The following is a 22,427-nucleotide window of genomic DNA, read 5'->3' as shown; positions in this document are numbered from 1 at the left end:
AACCTTCACGAGCAGAGATGTGAAACTCCTTGAGAAAATGTCAGCAAACTGAATCCAGCAACTTACGTACGATATAAACCCTGTAAAACAAAATCACCAAGCGAGGTTTATCCCAGGAAGGCAAGGCTGGTGCAACCTTTGGACTGTCACTGACGCAACTCACCTTATTAATGAAAGTAAGGAGAAACCCACATGGTCACTTGATGGAAACTTCCACAAACTGATAAAGGGCGTCTACGCAAAACCCACGGCTGACATCGCACTTACCATGAGCGACTCAATGTTTCCCCCGACACAGAGAACATGGCAGAAAGTTCTGTCCGCTTTCGCCTGTCTCCCCCCCAGGCCGGGTGGCGAGCCGCACAAACTGGGCAGAAAGCAGCAACACTGTCTTTATTCAGAAGCAACGTGGTCTAGGCAGAAAATTCCAAGGAATTTCCAGAAAGCTACTAGAACGAATCACCGAGTGCAGCACAGTTGTAGAACACAAGGTCAACATACAAAAAAATCAATTTATTCCTACACACTTGTGACAAACAACTGGAAAACGAAATTATAAATAATACAATTCACAAAAGCACCAGATTAAACAAAATATGGGAAGGAAAATATATGTGCGAAAAAATATAATGCCAGCAATTCCACTCCCAGATACGTAGCCAAACGTGATAACATACGTCTGTCAAAGCTTGTACGTCAATGTTCGTGGCAGCCAAAAAGTGGAAACGCCCTGAATGTCTACCCACCGGCGACGTGACAGATACAACGTGGTGTAGCCACACGATGGAATTTTATTTAGCGAGAAAAAAAAATGAAGTGTCGATGTGTTGTTCGGTGTGGATGAACCCCGATGCCAAACGAAAGAAACAGCCGCAAAAGACCTCACGTTGTACGATTCTGTTTATCTGAGACGCCCGGAACAATCCATAGAGAAAGCAGACTGGGGCCGGCCCGGGGCCGAGAGGAACGTGCGGGAAACAGAAGTAACTGCCGAGCGGCAGGAGGTTTCTTTGGGGCTGACAGAGTGCCGTGCGCGGTGGGGATGGCTGCACAGCTCTGAATATACTGAACCCCCGAATTCTGCATTTTGGATGCGGGAGTGGTGTGCGTGCGGATCGTGCCAGTAGAGCTGTCACATAGATGCTTAACGCCCGCCCACTACACACTAGAAACCACGGTTGGGGGACCTGGGAGACCCTGTGCTCCTGGATTAGCAGACGCAGTATCGTCGCGAGGAACGTCCCTCTCACGCTGACCCACGATTCAGCACTTTCCTAAGAAGAGCAAAGCTGCGGCACTTACAGCTCCAAGACCTCCGGAAGGCTCCAGTAGCCCAGCGGGGTGGCACGAGCCCAGACAGCACAGCAGCGGGACAGGACCCAGGAAGAGACCTGCACAGTCGCCCGGGCCTGGCGAAGGTCACCCAGTGGGGACGCAGAGCGGGAACAGCCGCACGTCCAGGTGGAAGGAAACGAACCTTCCCCTTCCCGCCTCTGACGCAGGAATGAATCCAAAGTGAACCATCGACCAAACACACGAGCAACAATTACAAAACCTCTGCAAGAACACACACACACACACATTAAAGACAGAAACCTCTGAATTTAGGTGAGCAAAGATTTCCTGAACGGCCACAAGAAGCACTAGCTATAAAATAAAACATTAATAAATTGGTCTTCATCAAAATTTAAAACTTCTGGTCTTTGAGAGATACCATTAAGGTAATAAAAAGGTAGCCAGGCCAGCAGAGAATGTCTGCAAAACACGCGTTTGACGAGGGACTTGTCTGCAAATGCTGTGAGGAACTCCTGAACCCGCCTTTCCAAACGGGTGACAGATGGGAAGAAACACGCACAGTGAAGTTCAAGGTGAGCTGCTGAGCAGGTGAAACACACTCGGCATCGGCGACCATCAGGGACAGGCAGCTGGGACCACCACGGGCGACCACTGGCGCTGCCCCGCCAGGAACTGAGGACATGGAAGGATGCCAGAGGCTGCGGTGGAGGTGGCCTCGCTCAGCACCCCCCACCCCCCGCCGCCTCCCCGGTGGCAACTGGAAGTTAACCCCGCGTGTGCCGTTGGACCCAGCAGCCCCACTCCTCGTTACGTGCCCAGCAGAAATGAAAACAGAGTGACCCCCACAGGCATCCCTGCTCCCGGATGGGGCAGGAGAACCTTCTAGATGGCACTGAGCTGTGAGGGGTGGGCAGCTGCAAGCAAGACCACCCTAGCCGGGAGCCCCGTTTCCACACTGGGCCTGTGGTCGCTGGAGCCCAGGAGCTCACCTGGGGGACAGGCCTCGGCCAGCACTAACCTCACAGGCCTCTACCACGCCCCCTCCACCCCCGCCGAACTCTCAGGAGCTGGGTGGGCGGCAGAGCCAGGGCAGATGTGTGCTGTGTGCAGGACCCTCCCCCAGAGCCACCTGCTCAGCGTCCCGGCCTGAGGACAGCTGGGCTGAGGCCGCACGGGAGACTCCCGAGGGCCCTGAGCAGTCCCAACTTTCTCCAGGTTTTCTCTAAGTTCAGGCAGCCCTCACGCAGCGACGAACGCTCGAGTCCCCTGCCCCCCGGAGCAGCACGGAGGGCACCGTGGGCAGAGCCCGGGGAGCAGCGTGGCCCCCAGAGGGAAGGGGAGCGAGAGGCCCAGGCCACCAGCTCTCAGGCTCATAGCCCCCAAGGCCAGACGTGTCCCTCCTGGGAAAGGGTGACAGTGGAGTGTGTGGCTGGTGTGAGTGCCACGGCGTTGTCTTCGACAGCCACGGAGAACAGCATCTGCCAGTGACAATTAAACATCTGGCCGCCCAAAGTCACTGCTGAGGGTGCCACAGGGCAGCCGGGCTGGGGGCCTCATCCGACGCTGGAGGCGTCTCGCGTCCTGGGCCGTATGTCCCCCCAGTGGGGAGGGCAGCGGCCATGCCCGTGTCGGCCACCACTGCCTGGACCTGTGGGTCCAGATGTGCCCACGGGACACGTGAATGAGTGGAGACCACAGAAGCGGCCCCAGACACGCAGGGAGCCCTCTGCCCCGCCGGCCCCAGAGGCACCGTCCAGTCCCAGCACCGACCCCACCAGGCCGCTGCCTTTTTTTTTTTTTTTTGAGACAGAGTCTCACTCTGTTGCCCGGGCTAGAGTGAGTGCCGTGGCTTCAGCCTAGCTCACAGCAACCTCAAACTCCTGGGCTCAAGTGATCCTCCTGCCTCAGCCTCCCGAGTAGCTGGGACTACAGGCATGCACCACCATGCCCGGCTAATTTTTTGTATATATATATTTTAGTTGTCCATATAATTTCTTTCTATTTTTAGTAGAGACGGGGTCTCACTCTTGCTCAGGCTGGTCTCGAACTCCTGACCTCGAGCGATCCACCCGCCTCGGCCTCCCAGAGTGCTAGGATTACAGGCGTGAGCCACCGCGCCCGGCCTAGGCCGCTGCCTTGACAGGGACAGGGGACACACAGACATCTCCCTGTCCCTGGCCCTGACACGCCCCCACATCAGGGTGGGCCCGGGGCACAGGTCTCAGTCCCCAGCGCAGGGCGCAGGGCCCCAGCACGCGTGTGCCTCGCCCCCGGCAGATCTCACCGCCGGCCTCGGAGGAACTGCGCTGGCACTCCCACTTTTGGGGACAGGTGCATGCTCTGTGTCCCTGCTGTGCCCCGGCACCTCCTCTGCCCCGGGTGGCCCATCAGCGCTGGCCACAGGGCCGGGAGCAAGTCGCCCGCTGTAAGTGACAGCTCGGGCCCCTGCAGGCCGAGCCCCGAGCCCCCTGTGCGTGGGGACAGTGACTCGGGAGGACGGCAGAGAGCGCCCCGGGCAGCGCCCAGCGGGAACCTGAGAGTGGGACGAGCCTCCCCGGTGGGGGCTGAGCACACGTCAGCACAACCTGCCCGGTGGCGTCTCCCCAACAGCAAGGACCTGCACGTCCTCCCCTGTGGGAAAACCACAGGCAGGGGGTGAAGGGAAGGCCCAGAGACGGCAACAGACAGCCCACGACGGCACAGCACACAGCAGGGGCTGCTGCGCTTTGGGGCGATTAACCTGACCTGTGAGGTTTTAATTTCAACAATAAGAGGTAACTACACAGGACATGCTGTCAACGGTCCTAACGAGACAGGGCAGAAATGGGCTCACGTGTCCCCTGCACCACGGCCGGCGCTAGACTGAAGACCCCAAAGATCACTCAGGCCAAACTCTCACCTGACAAGTGGGGAAACTGAGGCCAGAGACGAGAAGGGGCTTGTCATGGGGGCACCTCAGAACACGCTGGAATCCACCAGTCCACAGACAGCACCTGCCCAGCTCCTGCACTGGCCACCCGCCTCCCCGGTGGGTGTGCGGTCGTTCCCGGGACAAACCCAGACCCCGTGCACAGAGGGGACCTGGAGCCGGGGCCGGCACCCCAGCAGCACCCAGGGGCAGCTCTGTGCCGGGGGACAGGCCCCGCCTTCCTGCTCAGCGCGTGGCACCGCTGCCCCGCACACCCAGTGACGCCGGCTACGTCACTGCCAATAACCTAGATTTCAACCAAGATTCACACACCCCCTTCCTCTGCCCCACTTATGGGTTTGCCAAAGACAAAAACCACGACAAGAAAACCCAGACTGTAGCACCCAGAGCCAAACCGTATGGCAGGCTGGGGGGACGCAGGGCAGCCCCACCGGCCCCCCGTTTCCTCCATGCTGTCCCACTATTGACACGCCTGCAAAGGCGGGGGACCCCGTCATGTCACCAAGGCACAGCCACGCCCCTGTGGGAACACAGCCCTGGGGGTCCCCGCCCCTGGGCCCCAGGAGGGCCCTGCGCCCCGTCTGGGCACGGGGAGCTGGCACGAAGGCCTCCTGACGACACGGGCAGGACCCGGCACCCTGCGGCCTTTCCACGCACGGTCCCCCTGCTCCTGAGAGCCCGCGGAGGCAGGTGGGCTGTCCCCGTGCAGGTGCGGCGAGGGCTCCTGGCCGACCCAGCACCAAGGGGCGGGTGTGTGAGATGAGCTGTCAGACTTCACCGCGATCCCCGCAGTCCTGCCACCCTGACCTTTCCTCAGTGTCCCAAACGTGCCGGGGCCAAGGTCACACTGGACCGGCAGGGCTTGTGCAGGGAGGACCCTGGGGAGACGTTTAGAGACTAGAGTCTGTTCCCCGCTCCGTGGTGCTGGGCACTGACCCACCCGTAGTGCCCTGTCTGGCCGCCGCCACTGGGGGGGTGGGGGGGGTCCTCAGGGACTACAGGGGGTGCCCAGCCCGCCAGGGGGTCTGCCCAGGACTGAAGTCTCGTGGCCCCCGGTGGGGGGTCCTGGGCGGCTGTTGGCAGGGACAGGAGAGTGCACACCGGGCAGACTCCCCCGGGCACGGTATTGGGGACGTGCGTTTACGTCCTGTACTTGCTGCGTGGCTGAGCCAGAGCCACGTGTTCTCGCTGCTCTGGAAGGGCCAATTCAGTGGCTGGCACGGTTCTTGGTCTCAGGAAAAACCAAGCCCTGCTGCCTGCCACGGAAAGAAAACCAAAGCCTTCAAGATCTACGGCCTGTGGGCTAGCGTCCTCCAGAATTCACGCACACACAGCAATACACCTTTCAATCAGAGTGAGGAGTCTCGGGAGAAACCAGGGTGCTGGGCGCTTGCGGGGGACAGTGGCCCCTCCCAGGCTGGCCATGCAGGGACCTCTGTCCAGGTGCCACCACCGCTGCTGCGGAGGGACCCGGCTGAACCAGGAGCCGGTGCTCCTGGCTCCCTCTGCCCCACGGCACTGACCACCGAGGGGAGGCAGAAGTGGGGGAGTGTCCCACCAGGGCACAAGGATGTGGGGGTCGGAGGGGAGGAAAGAGTCCTCACACTGCCCGGGGCCGCCCGCCCACTGCTGGCACCGAGCCCAGGTCCAGGCCGCTGCGCTCGGGTCCCGCATGCAAATCAGCGCAGGCGGCCGGGCCAGGCACACGGCCGGGCTGCGGGGACGCCCAATCCCGGGCCCCAACTGCAGGACGCTCTGCCTGGCAAACCCTGAACACGCTCCGGGGACTGTACCCCTGTCTGTGGCGCCGGCATCTCAGACCCCTGAGGTTACAGGTCCCCAAAGGGGGAGCAGCCCTCCCTCTAACAGAAGAACTTGGGGGCACGTATTCCGCACCACAGCCGCTTCCTGGCGGCCCCTGGCAGGTCTTGGCCCCCAAGTCAGAGTGAAGGTGGAACCTCACGGGTGAGGAAGCAGCTGAGGTCAGAGGGCAAGGAGGCGGGACCTCCAGGGCGTACACAGCACCAGGCATTTCACGGATAGGAAACTGAGGCCTTGAGCCCTCAGGCAGGTCCATGGGCCACTGAAGCCCTCAGTTTCCTCACCTGTCCAGAGGACGCTGGGCCCTCCCCGCACCCGCACCCGCACCCGCACCCGCACTGCAGGTCTAACCAGTCTCCCGCGGCCGCCCGTCCCCTGGGCTCAAGTCTGAACTCCTTGGTTCACAGAGGGGGCTCGACCCGTACCCAGCCGTCCTGGCCCGGCCGCGTTACCTGCGTAGCTGCCCGAGGCCTTGATGTACACCTGGCCGTACTGCTCCTCCACCATGGTGTCGTAGGCCTCGTCGTCCTCCTCGTCCTCCTCGTTGTGGTACGAGGTGGGGCTGTCGGTGGTGGGCAGGCTGCTGGCCCCCGGGCTGGCGCGCTCCCCCTGGGGGTAGGGCACCTGCTGGATGCCAGGGACAAGGGTGGCCAGGCCGGGCACCCCATAGTAGGAGACGCGGGGCAGTTTGAGGGGGGCCGCGCCCGCCACCACCGCAGCCCCCGCGGCCCCCGCCACGCTGTCCCGGGGCCCCGTCTCCAGCGGGCGCTTGGAGGCCAGGCCTGGGCCGGCGGCCGGCGGCAGCTCCACGGCTTCATGCTTCACACGGGCCAGCAGCGGGATGGGCACCGAGGGGGACGCGGCGTAGGGGCCGGCGGCGGCAGGCTGCAGCTGGTTGCAGGGGCTCTGGGGCTCGGAGCTGGCGTCCTCGATCACGGCTGTCTGCGAGTCGCAGTGGGGCGAGCTCACCTTGAACATGAGGTCTGTGCCGCGCTCGATGATGTGCTGGATCTGCAGGAAGCCGGCCGTGTACATGACCACGAGCTGCTCGCTGGCCGTCATGGTGAGCCGGCCCGTGTAGCAGAAGGACAGGATCTGCTGGAAGCAGGCGGGCGGCACCGAGCCCGGCAGCTCGAACGCGCTCTTGCTGTTGCCGCTGAACAGGTCGCGGAAGTAGAGGCTGCTGGCGGCCAGGACGGCCCGGTGGGCCTTGAAGGCCTGGCCCTTGACCACGATGGACACATCGCAGTAGAGGCCCAGCAGGCGCTGCTCGTTGAGGCAGCCGAGCACGGTGTTCCCGAAGTTGGGGATCTCGATGTGCAGCATCTGAGACATGGCGGGCGCTGGCTGGGGCGGGCCTCAGACTCTCAGCGCGGGGCGGCCCGAGCGGGGCACATCTGCGGGGGTGGGGGACACGGCGGTCAGTTCCCTGGCCGGACAAGGGCTCCCATCCGGCCACCGTCTCCGCACCCCTCCCCCGAGAGGGGCCTGGGAAGGGCGAGCCCTCCCCACGCACGCCTGCCCCCAGCCCCTCCCTGCTGGGACAGTCCAGAGAAGGTCCCTGGGGACCCCAGCGGAGGGACAAGATGACTCAAAGGGCTTGGCTGCATAGACCCGAACTGCACTACCCCGCTGGACCCCTAGGAGGGGGCTTCGGACACCCCATCGCGGCAGAAGGCGAGGACAGAGGCCTGAAGCCGTGGCAGGACGGGACGGGACAGGGGCGCGTGCGGGGCCGCGTCCCGACAGGGTCGGCAGCAGCTCCTCTCCCAGGAAAAAGTTCGCAGCCCTCCACGCAGCCCCCGGCACTGCCTTCCCAGGAGGGGCGGGTGGGGGCTCTCGCAGGCGCTCAGTTTCTGGTGTGTTTCCCTTCCGGCCCCTCGGGGTAACCAGGGCAAGTGTCCGGCCACCTCCCCCCAGGGCCCGGCCCCCCGCGGGTGGGGAAGGGGGTCGGGGAAGTGAGCCGAAGCCGGAGAACTCTGAGAGGCTCCTGCGTCCTCTGTGCGGGGAGACCTCCCGGGCGCGCCCCTCTGCACTCTGTCCTCCCGGCTGGGACCCCAACCCAGGTCCAACCCGGGTGCTGCAGCCGCCAGCCAGGGCCGCTGGAGTTGGGCGCCCCCCCTCACCCGCTCTGGACTCGGCCAATCCCCGCTGGCTCGATCCCAGCCCAGGTGACTCAAGGGGTCCCAGCCCTGAGCCATGGCACCCGGGCAGGGGAGGCAGGGCGGCCGCGGCTGTTTATCTGTGCCCGTCTCTGCGCAGGGGGGCGGGGGCGCCAGCGAAGGCGCCGGCCAACTCTGCAGGGCCGCACAAAGGGCCGCTGTGTCCCGCGGGAGGAAAGTGCGGCGGCCGCAGAGGCGCCGGGCGCCGGGAGGAGGGCGGAGCCATCCTGCGCCAGGAGTTGGGCAGGTGGGCGCCACGCAGAGTGGCCCGCAGTGGCCCTGCCTCAGAGAAGTTGCCGGCCCGGCCGGCCATGGGCACCGGCCAGCAGGGAGACCTACCTTCGGCCGCTGCGGCCGGCGGCCCGACACTGCCCGCTCCGCCCGGCAGGGCAGGCTCCCCGCACGCCAGCCCGCCTGCCCAGCTGCTCCGGGAATGCAGCAAACGGAGCGGGAGCCCCAGGGTGGGGAGGGCGCGAGGAGCCGGGGAGGGGAGCGGGAGGGGGAGGAGGAGGAGGGCAGAGCGCGGGGCGCGGGCCGCCGCAGCTCAGCTGCACCCAGGCCGGCTCTCCCGGGCAGCGCACCGCATCTCAATGAAGCGGCCGGATGCAGACGAACATTCAGGCAGCTCTCGGGAATGAATGGCCGCCTTTGATTCGGGAGCCGAAGTAAATGCCAGCTCCCAGCCCCGGCTTTAAAAACAGTGGAGCGCCGGTGCCAGAGGAATGCGCGGCTCCGGGTGTTGGTACAAGACAGACTTTTGATGACTCACTGCAATGCAAACAAAGATGGCAGAAATACTGTACTGTACGCGGAGAAATGCTTCGCGGTGCCACGGCAACTGAGACAGCCTGGAAATTTATGGTGCAGTTTTGCATATGAATTACCCAGTAAACTGCCTCCTGGCCTTCCAGGACAGCCCAGTGTCAAAGCATTTAAACTATTCCAAACAGTCTGCAGGGCTGGCAAGGAGCTTAACTCCTCCAGGGCGGGCAGGGCTGGCGAGGGCCGTGGGAGGGCGAGGGGGGCCGGGTGAGGGAGGGGAGGGAGCTCAGCCAGGGAGCCCGGGAAAGGGGCAGGAAGAGGGGCAGCACCCTGCGCCACGCTGCCACCACCCCTCCTGGGGGACTGGCCATGTCCCCTGCCCTGCTGGGGTCCCAGAACAGCTGGCCCGGCTGGCGCAGCCCCAAACCCGTCCCCACCCCACGCCCCAGGCCCCTCCTGGCACTTTCAGAAAAGAGCAACTTTGTGGGCCGGCAACCAGGAGCTGGAAGGACCGCCGGGCCCTGGCGGGTCCCAGCAGAGGTGGCAGCAGAGGCGCCCACTGCTCGGGCACACTCGGCTGTGCCAGTCTCGCGGCCCACTCGCTCAGCTGGAACCTGGCCGTGCTGCCTGCCCGAGGGGTGCGCAGCGTCTGACCCTTATTGAGCCTTTTTCTGGGAGGGGCAGGCACGACAGCGTTGGTGGCCGGCCCCAGGCCCGCTCCAGAGGACAGGCTCACCCCCCGCTGCCGAACCGCATGGGCCCTGGGGCAAACCACTGGACTGCCCAGCCTCAGTTTCCCCACCTGCCACCAACCGTGACCCCGGCAAGAGCATAACTACCCCAAAGAAGGGGAGCAGGGTCCAGGCTTGAGAGGTGGACTTGCTCCCCCCAGCAGAGGACCTGTGGCCCCCAGCACAGGCCTGGTGCAGGGGAGGTGACACCACCCTGCTGCTCACTCCAGGGTCCCCTCCCCCCAATCTGCGGAGCCTATTCACGCACCGCACCGCGGGCTCCGCTTCTGAACACCAGACAGACCGACAGCCCCCAACAGGAGCAGGAGGCAAGCCGGGTGTGGGGAAGCCGCCGGCACAGGCCCCCCCCCCCCCAGACGGCATTGCGCCTGGTGTTTTGATGATGAAATGGCCCGTGCTCAGCAGTGCTGAAGAGCTGAGGAGACTCGGGCTCAGCTGTCACCCCCCAGCCACACCCTCCACCTTCAGCTCCCTGCTTAGTTGCTGCCTCCTCCAGGAAGTCTGCCAGGAGCCCCTAGTGAGCTCAGCAAGGGCAGGGCCGGGTCTATCCAGTACCTGGTGGGTGACTGACTAAATGCTAGGCACAGCCGGCCAGGGCCACTCAAGAGGGGCTGTCATGGCCGGTGACACATGGCACAGGTCATCCACCTCACCCCAAGGGAGGTGGGGTCACCTGAGCGGGGCGGGGGCTCTCGGGCCATTACAGGAGTGGCTCAGCCTGGCCGGGGCACGCAGAGGCCAGAGTGGTGTGCTATGCACAGGTCCCAACTGCCCAGGGTGGGGCAGGCCAGCGCTGGGTGTGACACCGAGAGCAAGGGACAGTGCGGGCTCTTGGAGCCACTGGCTGGCTTGCAGTCCTCGGTCCCGTGGGCACCGGGACCTGTGAATCGGGTCACAGTTTACACTCAGGTGGTCACGGGGGCAGAAGGAGAGGACACCTGTGAAGCCCGCAGCCCAAGCCTGGTGCATGGAAGCCAGCGACGTCCTTCCTGCAGTGACCTGAGCAGGAGGGTGGCCCTCCGCAGGGTGCCCGGGTGGGTGTCTCCATCCGCGCCAAGCCTGGCCCGGCCCAGCCCACCTCTGCACCTCGGAGCCTGCCCCCCAGGGCTGGGCCAGACCTGCTGCCCCAGAGAAGGGACCATTATTCCCCTGGAAGGTGACAGGGCCATCGTGGTCCCCAGGGACCGAGGACAACTGGTGCTTTTGCTACCTTGTCCTCAAGCCACCTGTGCCGTGAGCCTGCCACCCCACACCCAGCCGCCGAAAGCCGGACAGGAGCGGGTTTTAGGTTGCTTTCTTCGAAGCCTCGAGAACAAAGCTGAACTTTAGACGGGAGAATAAAACGAAGGCTTGGCTACGCTCCCAGGGCCCTGAAAGCAGACGCGGCCACGGCGGACCCGCGGGCTGCAGCCAGAGGGGGGCCAGGGCCTCAGTGGGCCCCCGGCTGCGTGCAGGGCTGTCTGCTGAGGAGGGGACGGACCAAGCCTGGCTCTGGGACAGCAGGGCCTCCTCCCCTCCCAGCACAGCGGGGCTAGCCCTGCTCTACGACCACACCTCCTTTCTGTGACTCAGTTTCCCCATCCCCTTGTGTCCCGGTTCGCCTGCATCGTGAGAGCACCATGCCCATCTGCTTGTGGAAGGTTCTGAGGAGCCAGGAAACCAGAGCTCTCTGTTCCCCAGCCACCCGCAAAGCAGCCGCACCAAGAACAGCCCCTCGTGATGGGCCTCTGAGTGGAACCCACTTTGGGAAACCTCTGCAGACCACCCAGAGCCCAAGTTCAGTTCCTGCAGTTGTGCCAGCCTCGGGGTGCCCCCACCCCACACGGAGACACACAGAGGAGGAGGAGGGGCTGCTCCGAGCCCACAGGCCTCTCCTGAGAATGGCTCAAGTCCAGATCGACAAGTCTTGGGCCTGTGGCGGGTCCAGCGGATCCCCTGCCGGGCGCCGCAGGTGGGTGGAAGGAGGAGCCCTCTGGACGGGCACGCGGGGCGGGGCCGTGGCTGGCGGAGGGGCTGTCCCCATGGTGCCCAGGTTGGGGCGGCCACTGGGGTCCAGCAGGCACGAGACCACACTGAGGGCATCCACCAGGCCAGAGGACAGGGACGGGGTGGCTGTCCCTCGAGGAGGGGCCCCCTTTTCCAGGACCCCACCCCAGTCACACCCCCACAGCCTGGAGGTCCTGCCCGGAGTCCCAGGGAACCCCCACGTCCCTGGGTTGAGTCCCAGGCGCGAGCACGGCCCGCAAGGACGGCACTTGGTTTCCCCAGGATCATCACCAGCGAGCGAAAGGCGGAGAGAGAGATTAAATTAAATAAAATTATTTTGCAGGATTTAATTTTACCAATCTAATAAGAGGTTCTGGACCTCGGGAAACAGCCGTTAAACACACAGGAGAGGACGGCAGGCGGGACGTGGGGACGTTCTGCAGGGAAAGGAGGACACTCCGCTGCCCCGCGCCCCGCAGGGAGGCCTGCCCCCACAGAAGCCCCACAGGGCCAGCCCAGCGCAGCCCGCCCCTCCCGGAGGAGACCCGGCAACAGCCCAGGACCCCTCCTGCAGGCGGATCCCAGGCTCTGGCCCCCAGGACGGGAGGCCTGGGGCACCGTGAGGACTCGGGGACCAGGAGGACAGCTAGGGGTTGCCCCGCTGTGGCCTCAGTCTGCTTCCACCTCGTCCCTAAGGGTGCAAAGCCCTGCCCACGGGGCCCGGGAGGCCAACCCCTCCAGGGTGGAGGCTGCCCAGCAGGGCCGGCCACTAATGAGCCCCCAGGCAGGCAGACGCAGGCGCTCTGGGGCCAGGTCTCAGCTGCCAGGAGCCCTCTCCCTGCAGTCCCCACACCACCCGTCACCCCCCACTGCACGCGCTGTGTGCTTGCTCCCCAGCCGCCCCAGACGAGGAAACTGAGGCACAGACACAGTGAGCCTCCTGCCAAGGCAGCTGCGTCCAGGCACCTGGTCACCACCCTCCCAGGTGGTCTTCACTCATCCAGTAAGAAAAGCCAGAAGGCAAGGACTGGCCCCCGCCCTGCAGACCCCAAGTCACCGAGGCCCCCAGAACGCAGCCGCAGGGACGAGAATTCCATCGGCCTTTGCACTGGCTGTTCCGCTGGGCTGTTCCACACGGGCCCCCAGCGTCAGGGTCAAGGGAGTCGCGGGTGGGTTGCCCAGCAGGGAGGCGGGGAAGAGCCATGCTGCAGTGGGCACGGGCACGGGCGAGCCCCTCCGTTCAGCCAGACCCCCGGGCAGCCGCCACCCCGGACCTCCACCATGAAGCCGCTTTAACTGCGCTGACGAGCGTTTGCCTGGAAGCTTTGTTCTTCAGGTGGAGAAGGGCGGCTGCCACCATCTGCAAACTCAAAGTTCTGCCTGTCAGTCCTCAGGTACGAGCAGTATGTGGCTGCCCCAACCCCACCCAGGCCCCGGCAGGGCCACCAAGGCCAGGGGTACAGCTGCCACCAACGTGTGTCTCTGATCTTCACTCTCAAAACATTTTGACCTTCTCAGGGGTCGGGGGTTGGGGATCGGGGGCCACACAAAACACAGCAAAACCAGCCATGCCAACCACTCAGAAGAGCAGTAGCGGCGGGCGGGGGGGGGCTGGGTGAGGAGCAGCCCCCAGAGACCAATGACCCCTCCGCTGTGCCCGGCACTGTGTGATGCTCCCACGAGCCACAAACGGTTCTAGAAAGTTTCCAAGGAATAGAGCAGTGTTTTGAGAGGAGCCAGCAACCTCCCTCACCCATATTTGTCATTCAGATAACATGAGCTAGGAGAGCCTGTCCCCCAGGCACAGCTTAGTCACGCGAGGAGCACGCGGCAGGGTCTCCCCTGCCCCCGGCCCACAGGTGGGGCAGCTCCCGGATGGGCAGGGGAGGGCCCAGAGTGGCCTGGGGGAGGGGGCCCTGAAGGCGGGAAGACCCCAGGAGCTGGGGGCAGAGGCGGGCTCTGGGGGCGCCTGGCGCGCGGGGGCCTGTCGGTCACCCGACTCGTTAAAGACAGCGGCGGGCAGCACTCCCCTCGTTAATATTCATAGCTCTCTCATCTGCATATCATGCCATAAATAGTTGAGGGGAGGTGAGACACAAAGCTCCCTGCATTTCTAATTATGCTTAAAAATCTCATGTAAATCAGACCCACACAGAAATCCTAAATCAGCGCTGGGGGCCCCAGCACACGAGCTGCCCCCTCCTCTCCGGTCCTGGCCACCTGGGCTGGAGCCGGGCAGTGGGGGACCCAGGCTATATCCTTGGGGACACTGACCCCCCATGTCTGCCCTGAAGTATGAGCCGGGTCTTGGGGCAGCACACACACTGTGGCATCTCTTGAGCCACCTGCCATCCCGTCCCTGTCCTGCCCACTCCCCGGGGGGCTCCCAACCAGGGGTCGCCGCTTCCCGTCCCACACAGGGGCGGCTCCCGTAGAAGCAGCAGGCACCTGCGCAGGTGTGTGGTTCTTGGGGGTCCCTGGGCCTGGCCACCCATACTTTAGCCCTCTGCACCCCCTGTCTGGACGGGCCTTGGGCTTCCGCGGCTCTGCAGAAGGACGTGACTCACACGGCCCTGTCGGTTCAGGGCGGGCCCCCAGCTCCGCACTCGGGGGTAATGCCTCACTCTGGGTACGGAATTGGGCAAAAGTCCCAGGCAGAGCACCAGGCCACCGAGGGACCCCCGAGGGGTCACAGGACCGAGGGTACCCCCACCCCAGTGGACAGCACCGCCCCTGTCTGCAGGGAGAGGTGGCACAGGGGCTGCAGGACGGAAGGCTCTGGGCCAAGGACAGTCAGCCTAGATCACACATCAGAGCTCAAGACGGCACCCAACCCCACGGGTGGCACCGAAACAGACTGCAGGGTCCCTGTGGGCAAAGCTTTAGCTGGGACAGCAGGGGCACCTGGGCAAAACTGCCACCCAGCAGAGCCGGGACAGGGGCCCAGGCCGAGGGGCAACTCTCGGTGAGGATGGAGCCCATCCCCCGGCACCAGGGAACACCGTAGGGCCACGGCCAAGGCCCCGGCCCCGAGCAGCACAGGGGCCTGCGGAGCCCAGCAAGGGGCCAGAGCAGCTCCGGTGGCTTCAGAGAGACGCCCCTGCGCTGAGGACACCCAGGGCAGCCCCGCACAGGGACATGGCAGGCCAAGGGGCGCGGCAGGCCGTGCAGCAGCCTCCGAAGAGCGCGGAGAGCGGCCGGGCCGCAGCTGGGAGACGGGGCCACTGTGGGCCGCCACAGGGTGCACAGCCCCTCCCGGCCTTGTCACTGGGCTGTGGCTCAGAGACACCCAGGGAGCCGTGGGTTTGCCGGAGGATGTTGGATGTTACACAAAAGACAAGTCTCTTCCTCCGCAGAGCGTCCAGGTCAGCAGGCCGCGCGACAAACCCACCCAGGCCACAGGGACGGCCTCCGTGCTGCTGGTCTAGCTCTCCACCTGGGCAGGACGATCCGCACTGACACAGTGTTGACCACACGGGGACTGTGGGCCCCTGACGGTGTGCTCGGTGCGTGTGTGGCCCCTAGGCAGGTGACCAGGCTCCACAGTGCCCCTCAGCCAGCCCAGCCTCTACCTGAGCTCCGCAGGGGTCCCCACTCCCACCCCCAGACAGGCCTCAAGCCCCCAGCCACCCCTCCTGGACCCTCGGCTGCAGCCAAGACCCGGCCGACCTGTCCTGTCCCCGGGGACCTGCAGGAGGCACGCCCGAGTGACGGGGTTACCCGCCCTGCCGTGAGGCGGGGACGCAGAGATGCCTGCTGCCCGCATCTGCCCTGGCAGCACGCCCAGACCTATTTTTAAGCCCATTTACTAGAAATCCCACAAATTAAAGGAAATACGGATAGTGCAGTGAGAATCCTGGGGGCCAAATAAAAGCCGCGCATAATCGTCCTCGTGCTCCGTGTGAGAATCTTAACCACAAACCCCAGCTCCCCAAAGCGCTTCTGCAACGCGATGCGCGCCTTGTGCAAAGGAGGGAGGTGGCGCCGGGGGTCCCGCGCTGGGCTCCGGGGCCAAGGCAGGCTCGGAGCGGCTGGGGCTGCTTTGCGCCGGGCCATAAAAGGTAATTGCTGATATGAAAAATAAAGACCATAAACACGAACACCCAACTTTTATGGCTTGGGAACGCCAGCTGCGGGACAGCGGCGGCACCACCCGGCCTGGACTCACCTGGGCCTGTCCTCGTCCTCGGCCGAAGGCCAGGCCCCACGTGGGAGGACGGTCGCAGCTCGGGCAGCCTTGGAAAGCGAGTGGCCCAGGCACCTGCCGCTATTCCACCCAGTTCTGACGACCCGCGAGGTGGGGCTGCAAGGCTCAAGCTTTATAGAAACTGAGGCACAGGGAAGAGACCACCCAGCCGGGACGGTCCCAGGCATGCTGACCAGCTGGGGTGTGTACGGTCGCCTGAGAGTCAGGCCCGGGCCTGCAGGGCTCCAAGGCCGGGGACCCCACTACACACCCCCACAGCCCCACCGGGTCTCAGAGGTGCACAGTAGGGCAGCAGGACACACCCAGTGAGGGGCATGGAAGATGCAGCAGCGGGCACCGGCCCTTGCAGCCCTGGGGACGTCCTCGGGGACGTCCTCGCGAGCCTCCTGGCCCTGCCCTGCTCACTGTCCCCTGCCTGATATCCAGGGACCAGCCAGCCCTGCACCAGAACCTCCCTCTGTGGCCCAGAAGCCCCCATCGCAGCCAGCCCCAGACATCCAGGCCCCAAGACACGCTGGGTGGAGATGGGTCTGCCGGGTGGAGGGTGCAGACTCACCCTGGTCCCCAGCCTGAGGCCATACAGCATCCTGCACTGTGGTGGGGGGGACACCACATCCTAGGATCGAGCAGACCTTCCCCTCCGTGTCTAGGGGAGAAGCAACCATGTCGGGGGGCCACCTCCCCCCCAGGCCTGGTCCACCTCCACCTCCTCCCCTTGACACCCCCAAATCCCATGGGGATCAGGAAAGCCACAGCCTGCCAGGTGTCTCGTGCTGCCTGGCTGGGGTGGACAGGCAAGGGCTCCTGGCTCACCAGGCTCAGTGGTGCAGTCACCAAGCACCTGCTGCCTCTGGCCTCCCACCACTGGGACCCCCCATGGGCATGGGCAATGGTGGCAGTTCCCACCCCTGGGCCCTTACCGCAGGGAGCACTTCCCTCTGATGAGGTCCCCTCCCTGCAGACCATGAAGCTGAACCCCACCAAGCCGGGCTGCAGGGGCCGCAGCCACTGAGGGTCCACCGGGAATTCTGCCTGCAGGGAGGGGCTGGGGCAGACGGGACGGGGAGCACCGACCACACCCAGAGGACGAGCCGTCCGTGCTCAGGGGCTGCGATGAGAGGCCTGTGCAGCACCTGGCCCCAGCAGGTGGGCCCCTGACCCACAAGCCGCCACCACCAGGTGGTGACGCCTCTTGGTCAGAAAAAGGCCGGACCGAGAGGGCACCCAGGCTCCGCGGCAGGAGGGCAGGCTGGGGCCCCAAGACACAACAGCTCGGGTCCGGAGGGATGGCAGACTGTTAGGAAAAGTTGTCGAAAACTGGAAATAAAGCCAACTGGTGGCAGCAGGCCCTTCGCACCCAGGCCCAGGGTCCCCAGCGACCGTTCCCTGCTCGAGGACGCCCCTGCAGCTTGCACCTACCTAGGCTCTGTCAAGATGTGCGGAAACACGTCCATTTTTGCCCAGGAAAAGATGCAAAGATTTCTCTCCGTAGAAAAGATAACCCGAAGACGACGGTTTGGGCCCTCAGGACAGCGGAGAGCTGTGGGCCTGGGCCAGCAGGACCCGGCAGGGCAGGACTCAGTTCCGTCCTCGAGGCCCCGGCACAGGTGCTCTCCGGCCAGCCTTCCTGTCCCCCGGCGCCTTCCCCAGCGAGTCAAACAAATCCGTGACACTCACTGTGTATTTGTACAGGTCTCATTTATGGCTTTTTAAAAATTATACTTTGACAGGATACCCGGTGGACACCCCTGCCAGGGCGAGGCGGGTCGCAGGCGGCTCTGCGCCCCAGCCCGTCTGCCCGCACCCCCCCGGGGGACCCAGGCAGCAGCACACTCGGACGCCACCATCTCTTTCTCCTTTTATTTCTGCTTTTTCCCTGAGACAGGTCACGTCCGTCAGTCTACCTGCATCCCACCTGACTTGTGGTTCGTGTTACGTCCCCGTCTCTTGACGAGGAGCAGGAACAAGCAGTGGCCAGGACCGCGAGGCTGGTCTGGGCGACACCACCACAGCACCCTGAGGCCAGCGTGGGGCAGCGGTGGCTGGGTCTGGCTTTGTAGTTCGGCCACATGGGGACCTTTGCAGGACAAATGCAGGATCCAGTCCTGTCCCTACAGGTCACCTTTGTTCGCTCAGAATCCAGGAAGTAGCTCATGCACATTGCAGAGGAAACCGTCTCTCTCTGAGATGACAACAGGTGGGCCACTTTCTGTAGTCACCTGCGACCTGTGGCTGAAGCTGAAAACCTCTCTGTGTCTGTGACCGGGAGGAGCCTTTCCCTCCCGTGAAGTGTGCAATTTGCTCCCCTCCCTTGGAAGGGTGTTCACAAACTCGATCACAAAACCTGCTCACGACCTGCGCCCTCACTCGCCAGTAGATAATATACGATTTGATAAATCTCATATTTTCAGAATTCCCAGAATATAAAGAAACGGAACTTCTGATATTTAAATGAGCTAGGATTTAAGGGGGAAGGGAAGAAAAGTTTCAGAGAAACTACTAGCTCAAAAAGCATTTCTCTATGATAACCCAAATTCTTGCGATCTAAAACCACAGAACACATAATACACAAACAACACGTGAAATGCTCAGCACATGGAAAACACTCAAAGCAGGAATAGGCAGGAACTTCCTTAACTGATCGCGGGATCTCGGTCAAGACTGCGTCTTCCCCAAGACCACAACCCAGAATGTCTGCTTGACAATCCTTGACGATCCTGTTCAGCATTTTACTGGCAGTTCTGCTGGGGGCATGAGGCAGGGAAATGAAATGAGGCGTATAGTCGGAAAGGAAACAGTAACACTATCTGTGGATGACGTGATCTTGCATACAGGAAACCCTAAAGAATAGACTAAAAAAACTATTAGAACTAAAAAAAAAAACTATTAGAACTAATGAACAAGTGCAGCAAGATTTCAGGATATATGATCAATATACAAAAAATCAAATGTATTTCTACACACTTGCAAGGAGCAATCTAAAATTGAAATTGTAAATAATTCCATTTATAGTGATATCAAAAAGCATAAAATATTTAGGCACAAATTTAACAAAAGTGGTGTGAAACTTATTCTTTGAAAACGGCGAAACTTTGTTGAAAGAAATGAAAGGTCAAGATACATGGAAATATTACTATTCCCAGTTCAGGGACTGGAAGCCCTAACACTCTTAAGATGAGAACACTCCCCAAAATGATCTGCAGATTGAATGCACGCCCTGTCAAAATCCCAGCTGACTTCTTTGTAGAAGTTGATGAGCTGATATAAAAATTGATATGGAAATGCACAAATAGCCAAAACAACACTGAAAAACAAGAACAAAGTCAGAGCATTCACACTCTCAGTTCTAAAACTTATTGAGTGCGATGTGCACTGTCTAGGGAATGGACACACTTGAAGCTCAGACTCGGGGGGATGGGGAGGCATGGGCAATATATATAACTTGAACTTTTGTACCCCCATAATGAGCTGAAATAAAAAAAAGAAAGAAAAAGAAAAACTTATTGCTACTATAAAGCTACAGTGATCAAGACAGTGAGGTACCGATACAAGGACAGACAGACAGATCAATGGAATAAAAGTCAGTCTAGAAACAAATTCACATGTCCACGGTCAGCAGATTTAACAAGGATGCAAGACCACTCAGCGGGGGAAGGAACAGCCTTTTCCAGACGTGGTGCTGGGACAACTGGACACCCACATGCAAGGGAACCAAGTGACACCCTTTCCTCACACCATATACAAAAATTAACTTAAACTGAATCAAAGACCTAAATGTAAGAGCTAGAACTATAACATTCTTACAAGAAAATATAAGGATAAATTTTTGCTGCCTTGGGTTCTTAGATATGACACCAAAAGCATAAGTAACCCAAAAGGAAAAAAGAAACAGATAAATTAGACTTCTTCAAAATTAAAAACTTTTGTACTTCAAAGGATCAAGAAAGTAAAAAGAAATCAAAGAATGGAAGGGAATATTTACCAACCGCATTTCTGACAAGAAATTTTCATCTAGAATACATAAAGAACTCTGAAAACTCAATGATAAAAAGACAAATAATCTAATTTTAAAAAGAGCAAAGCACCTGAAGAGACATTCCTCCAAAGAATACCTACAAATGTCCAACCTACACATGCACAATACTCAAGGGCATTAGCCATCAGGGAAATGCAAATCCAAACCATGAGATACTATCCTATACCCACGAGGATGGCTATAATCAAAGACAGACAACAAAGTCTGGTGGAAAATGTAAGAAGATACAGTGGGGCTCGTCCGATGGTAGTGGATTATCAGAACTTATTAACATTAGTGTCACCAAAGTTGGTATTCAACCCCTCACTACTAAATTTGACTGGCTTAAAAAAAAAAAAGAAGACACAGCGGGAGTGTAAAATGCTACGGACACTTTTGGAAAACACAGTCTGAAAGTTCTTCAAAAAGAGGAACCACGTGGCCAGCAATCCCACTCCTGGGTACGTGGCCGAGAGAGTAGAAACACGTGCCCACAAGAAAACCTGTCCAGGAAGTGTTCCTAGAATATTATTTGCAATAGCCAAAAAGTGGAAATAACCCAAATGTCCACCAAGCGATGAACGGATACATGAAATGTGGGATGTCCACACGGCATCACTTGGCAGTAAGCGGGACGAGGTACCAACACGACACGGATGAAGCTATGCTAAGAGTAAAAAGCCAGTCACAGAAGGCCACAGGTTGCGCGATTCCACTTATAGGAAACGTCCGGAACAGGTCATTTGTAGTGACATAAAAGATCAATGGTTGCCTAGAGCTGGGAGAGGCAGGGGTTGGGGAGAGACAGAGGGCAGGGATCGACCACTAAAGGGTGCAGGGTTTTCTCTGCAGTGATGAAAACCTTCCAAAGTTCATCCTGGCGATGGCTCCACAACTCTGAACCAGTCATGTGCAGATCAACAATGGAAATACGTTTGAGAAATGCACTATTAGACAATGTCCTTGTTGTATGAACATCACAGAGTATATTCACACAAACCTAGATGGCACAGCCTGCTAACGCCGTGTGTAACACACCAATAGGCCATGTGGTATAGCCTACTGCTCCTACTAACAGGTAACAGACATACGGCATGTTACTGTATGTTTGCATACTATATACTGTAGGCAACTGTAACACAACGGAAACTATTTATATATCTAAACATATCTACACATACAAAAGGGACAGTAAAAATATGATATAAAAGATACAAAGTGGTACACCTATATAGGGCACTTACTGTGAGTTGAGTTTGCAGGACTGGAAGTTGCTCTGGGTAAGCCAGGAGTGAGTGGTGAGTGAATGTGAAGGCTTTGGACATTACTGTACACTAGTGTAGACCTTACTTGGGCTACAGTAAATTTATTTTTAAAAAGCAATTGTGCTATAATGTTGCTATGGCTATGACATCACTAGGCAACAGAGATTTTTCAGCTCCATTATAATCTTACGGGACCATGGTCATATACATGGTCTGTTGCTGACCAAAACGTTGCTGTGCAGCGCAAAACTGTATGCTAAAAACCAGTGAATTGTACACTGTATGGGTGAATTATAATGGTATGTGAATTGTCTCGGTAAAAATGTTATTTCAAAAAGAAAAAAAACTATAGATAAATCAAAATGAAATTTTAAAAATTCAAATGCCTCACAGGTAGGCAGGAAAAAGAAACAAAAGATAGCATTAATAAAATCAAAATATAAAATAGCAGACTTAAGCCCTGGGTATATCAGTAATTTCATTAAATATAAATGATTTAAATATACTAATTAAAGACAGAGATTAATAGAGTAGATTAAAAAATATGACCCAGTTATACGCTGTCTGCAAGAAAGTCATTCCAAATATAAGAAATAGGTAGCTTGAAATGAAAGGATAGAAAAAGATAAATCATGCGAACAATCAAAAGAGAACAAGGGTTGTTTTATTTATATCAAATAAAGCAGATCTCAGAGCAGGGGAAATCATTGGAGACAGAGCGGGACATAACACAATGATCAAAGGGTCAATCCGCCAGGACGACGCAGCAATCCTAGATGTGTACACACCACACGAGAGCTGCGAAACAGACGACACACAGACTGATAGGACAGGAAGACGACAAACCCACAATTCTACTGGAGACTTCAACAACCTCCTCTCAAAGATGACAGAGCAACTGACAGAAAATCAGCAAAGACACCGACAGAACACCGCACTCGACAGCAGAACACGCGTTCTTTGCAAGTGCTCGTGCAACACGCCAGGACGGACAGTAACCTCGCGAGGAACACAACCCTCAGGGAGTTTGGAAGACTTGGAATCATACAAGCGTGTTTGCCAACCACAGTGGAATCGAACTAGAAATCCTAACAGGAAAACAACGGGGAAATCTCCAGACACAGAAATAAACAACACGCTCCACGTGTCAAAGAGGAAGACTCAGGAGGTCACACGGCATGAAGTGAAGGTACAGCATGACAACGCGTGCGGGACACAGCTGCGTAGCGAGG

At 59.7% G+C, this 22,427-nt stretch overlaps 1 protein-coding gene across 1 annotated transcript in view; it reads right to left on the bottom strand.

Annotated features, from left to right (window-relative positions):
- Window positions 1–22,427, bottom strand: part of NACC2 (NACC family member 2) — a 65,932-nt gene that overhangs the window by 23,266 nt on the left and 20,239 nt on the right. The window contains exon 2 of the mRNA XM_069477104.1: window positions 6,499–7,443. Coding sequence (XP_069333205.1) covers window positions 6,499–7,381 — 883 coding nt within the window. The 5' untranslated portion in view covers window positions 7,382–7,443. The remainder of the gene's footprint in view (window positions 1–6,498; window positions 7,444–22,427) is intronic.

Source organism: Eulemur rufifrons, chromosome 7 (assembly GCF_041146395.1).
Source record: "Eulemur rufifrons isolate Redbay chromosome 7, OSU_ERuf_1, whole genome shotgun sequence".
Classification (NCBI taxonomy): domain Eukaryota; kingdom Metazoa; phylum Chordata; class Mammalia; order Primates; family Lemuridae; genus Eulemur; species Eulemur rufifrons.
The sequence above is the reverse complement of the archived record's forward strand: the minus strand, read 5'-3'. Positions and strand labels throughout refer to the sequence as shown.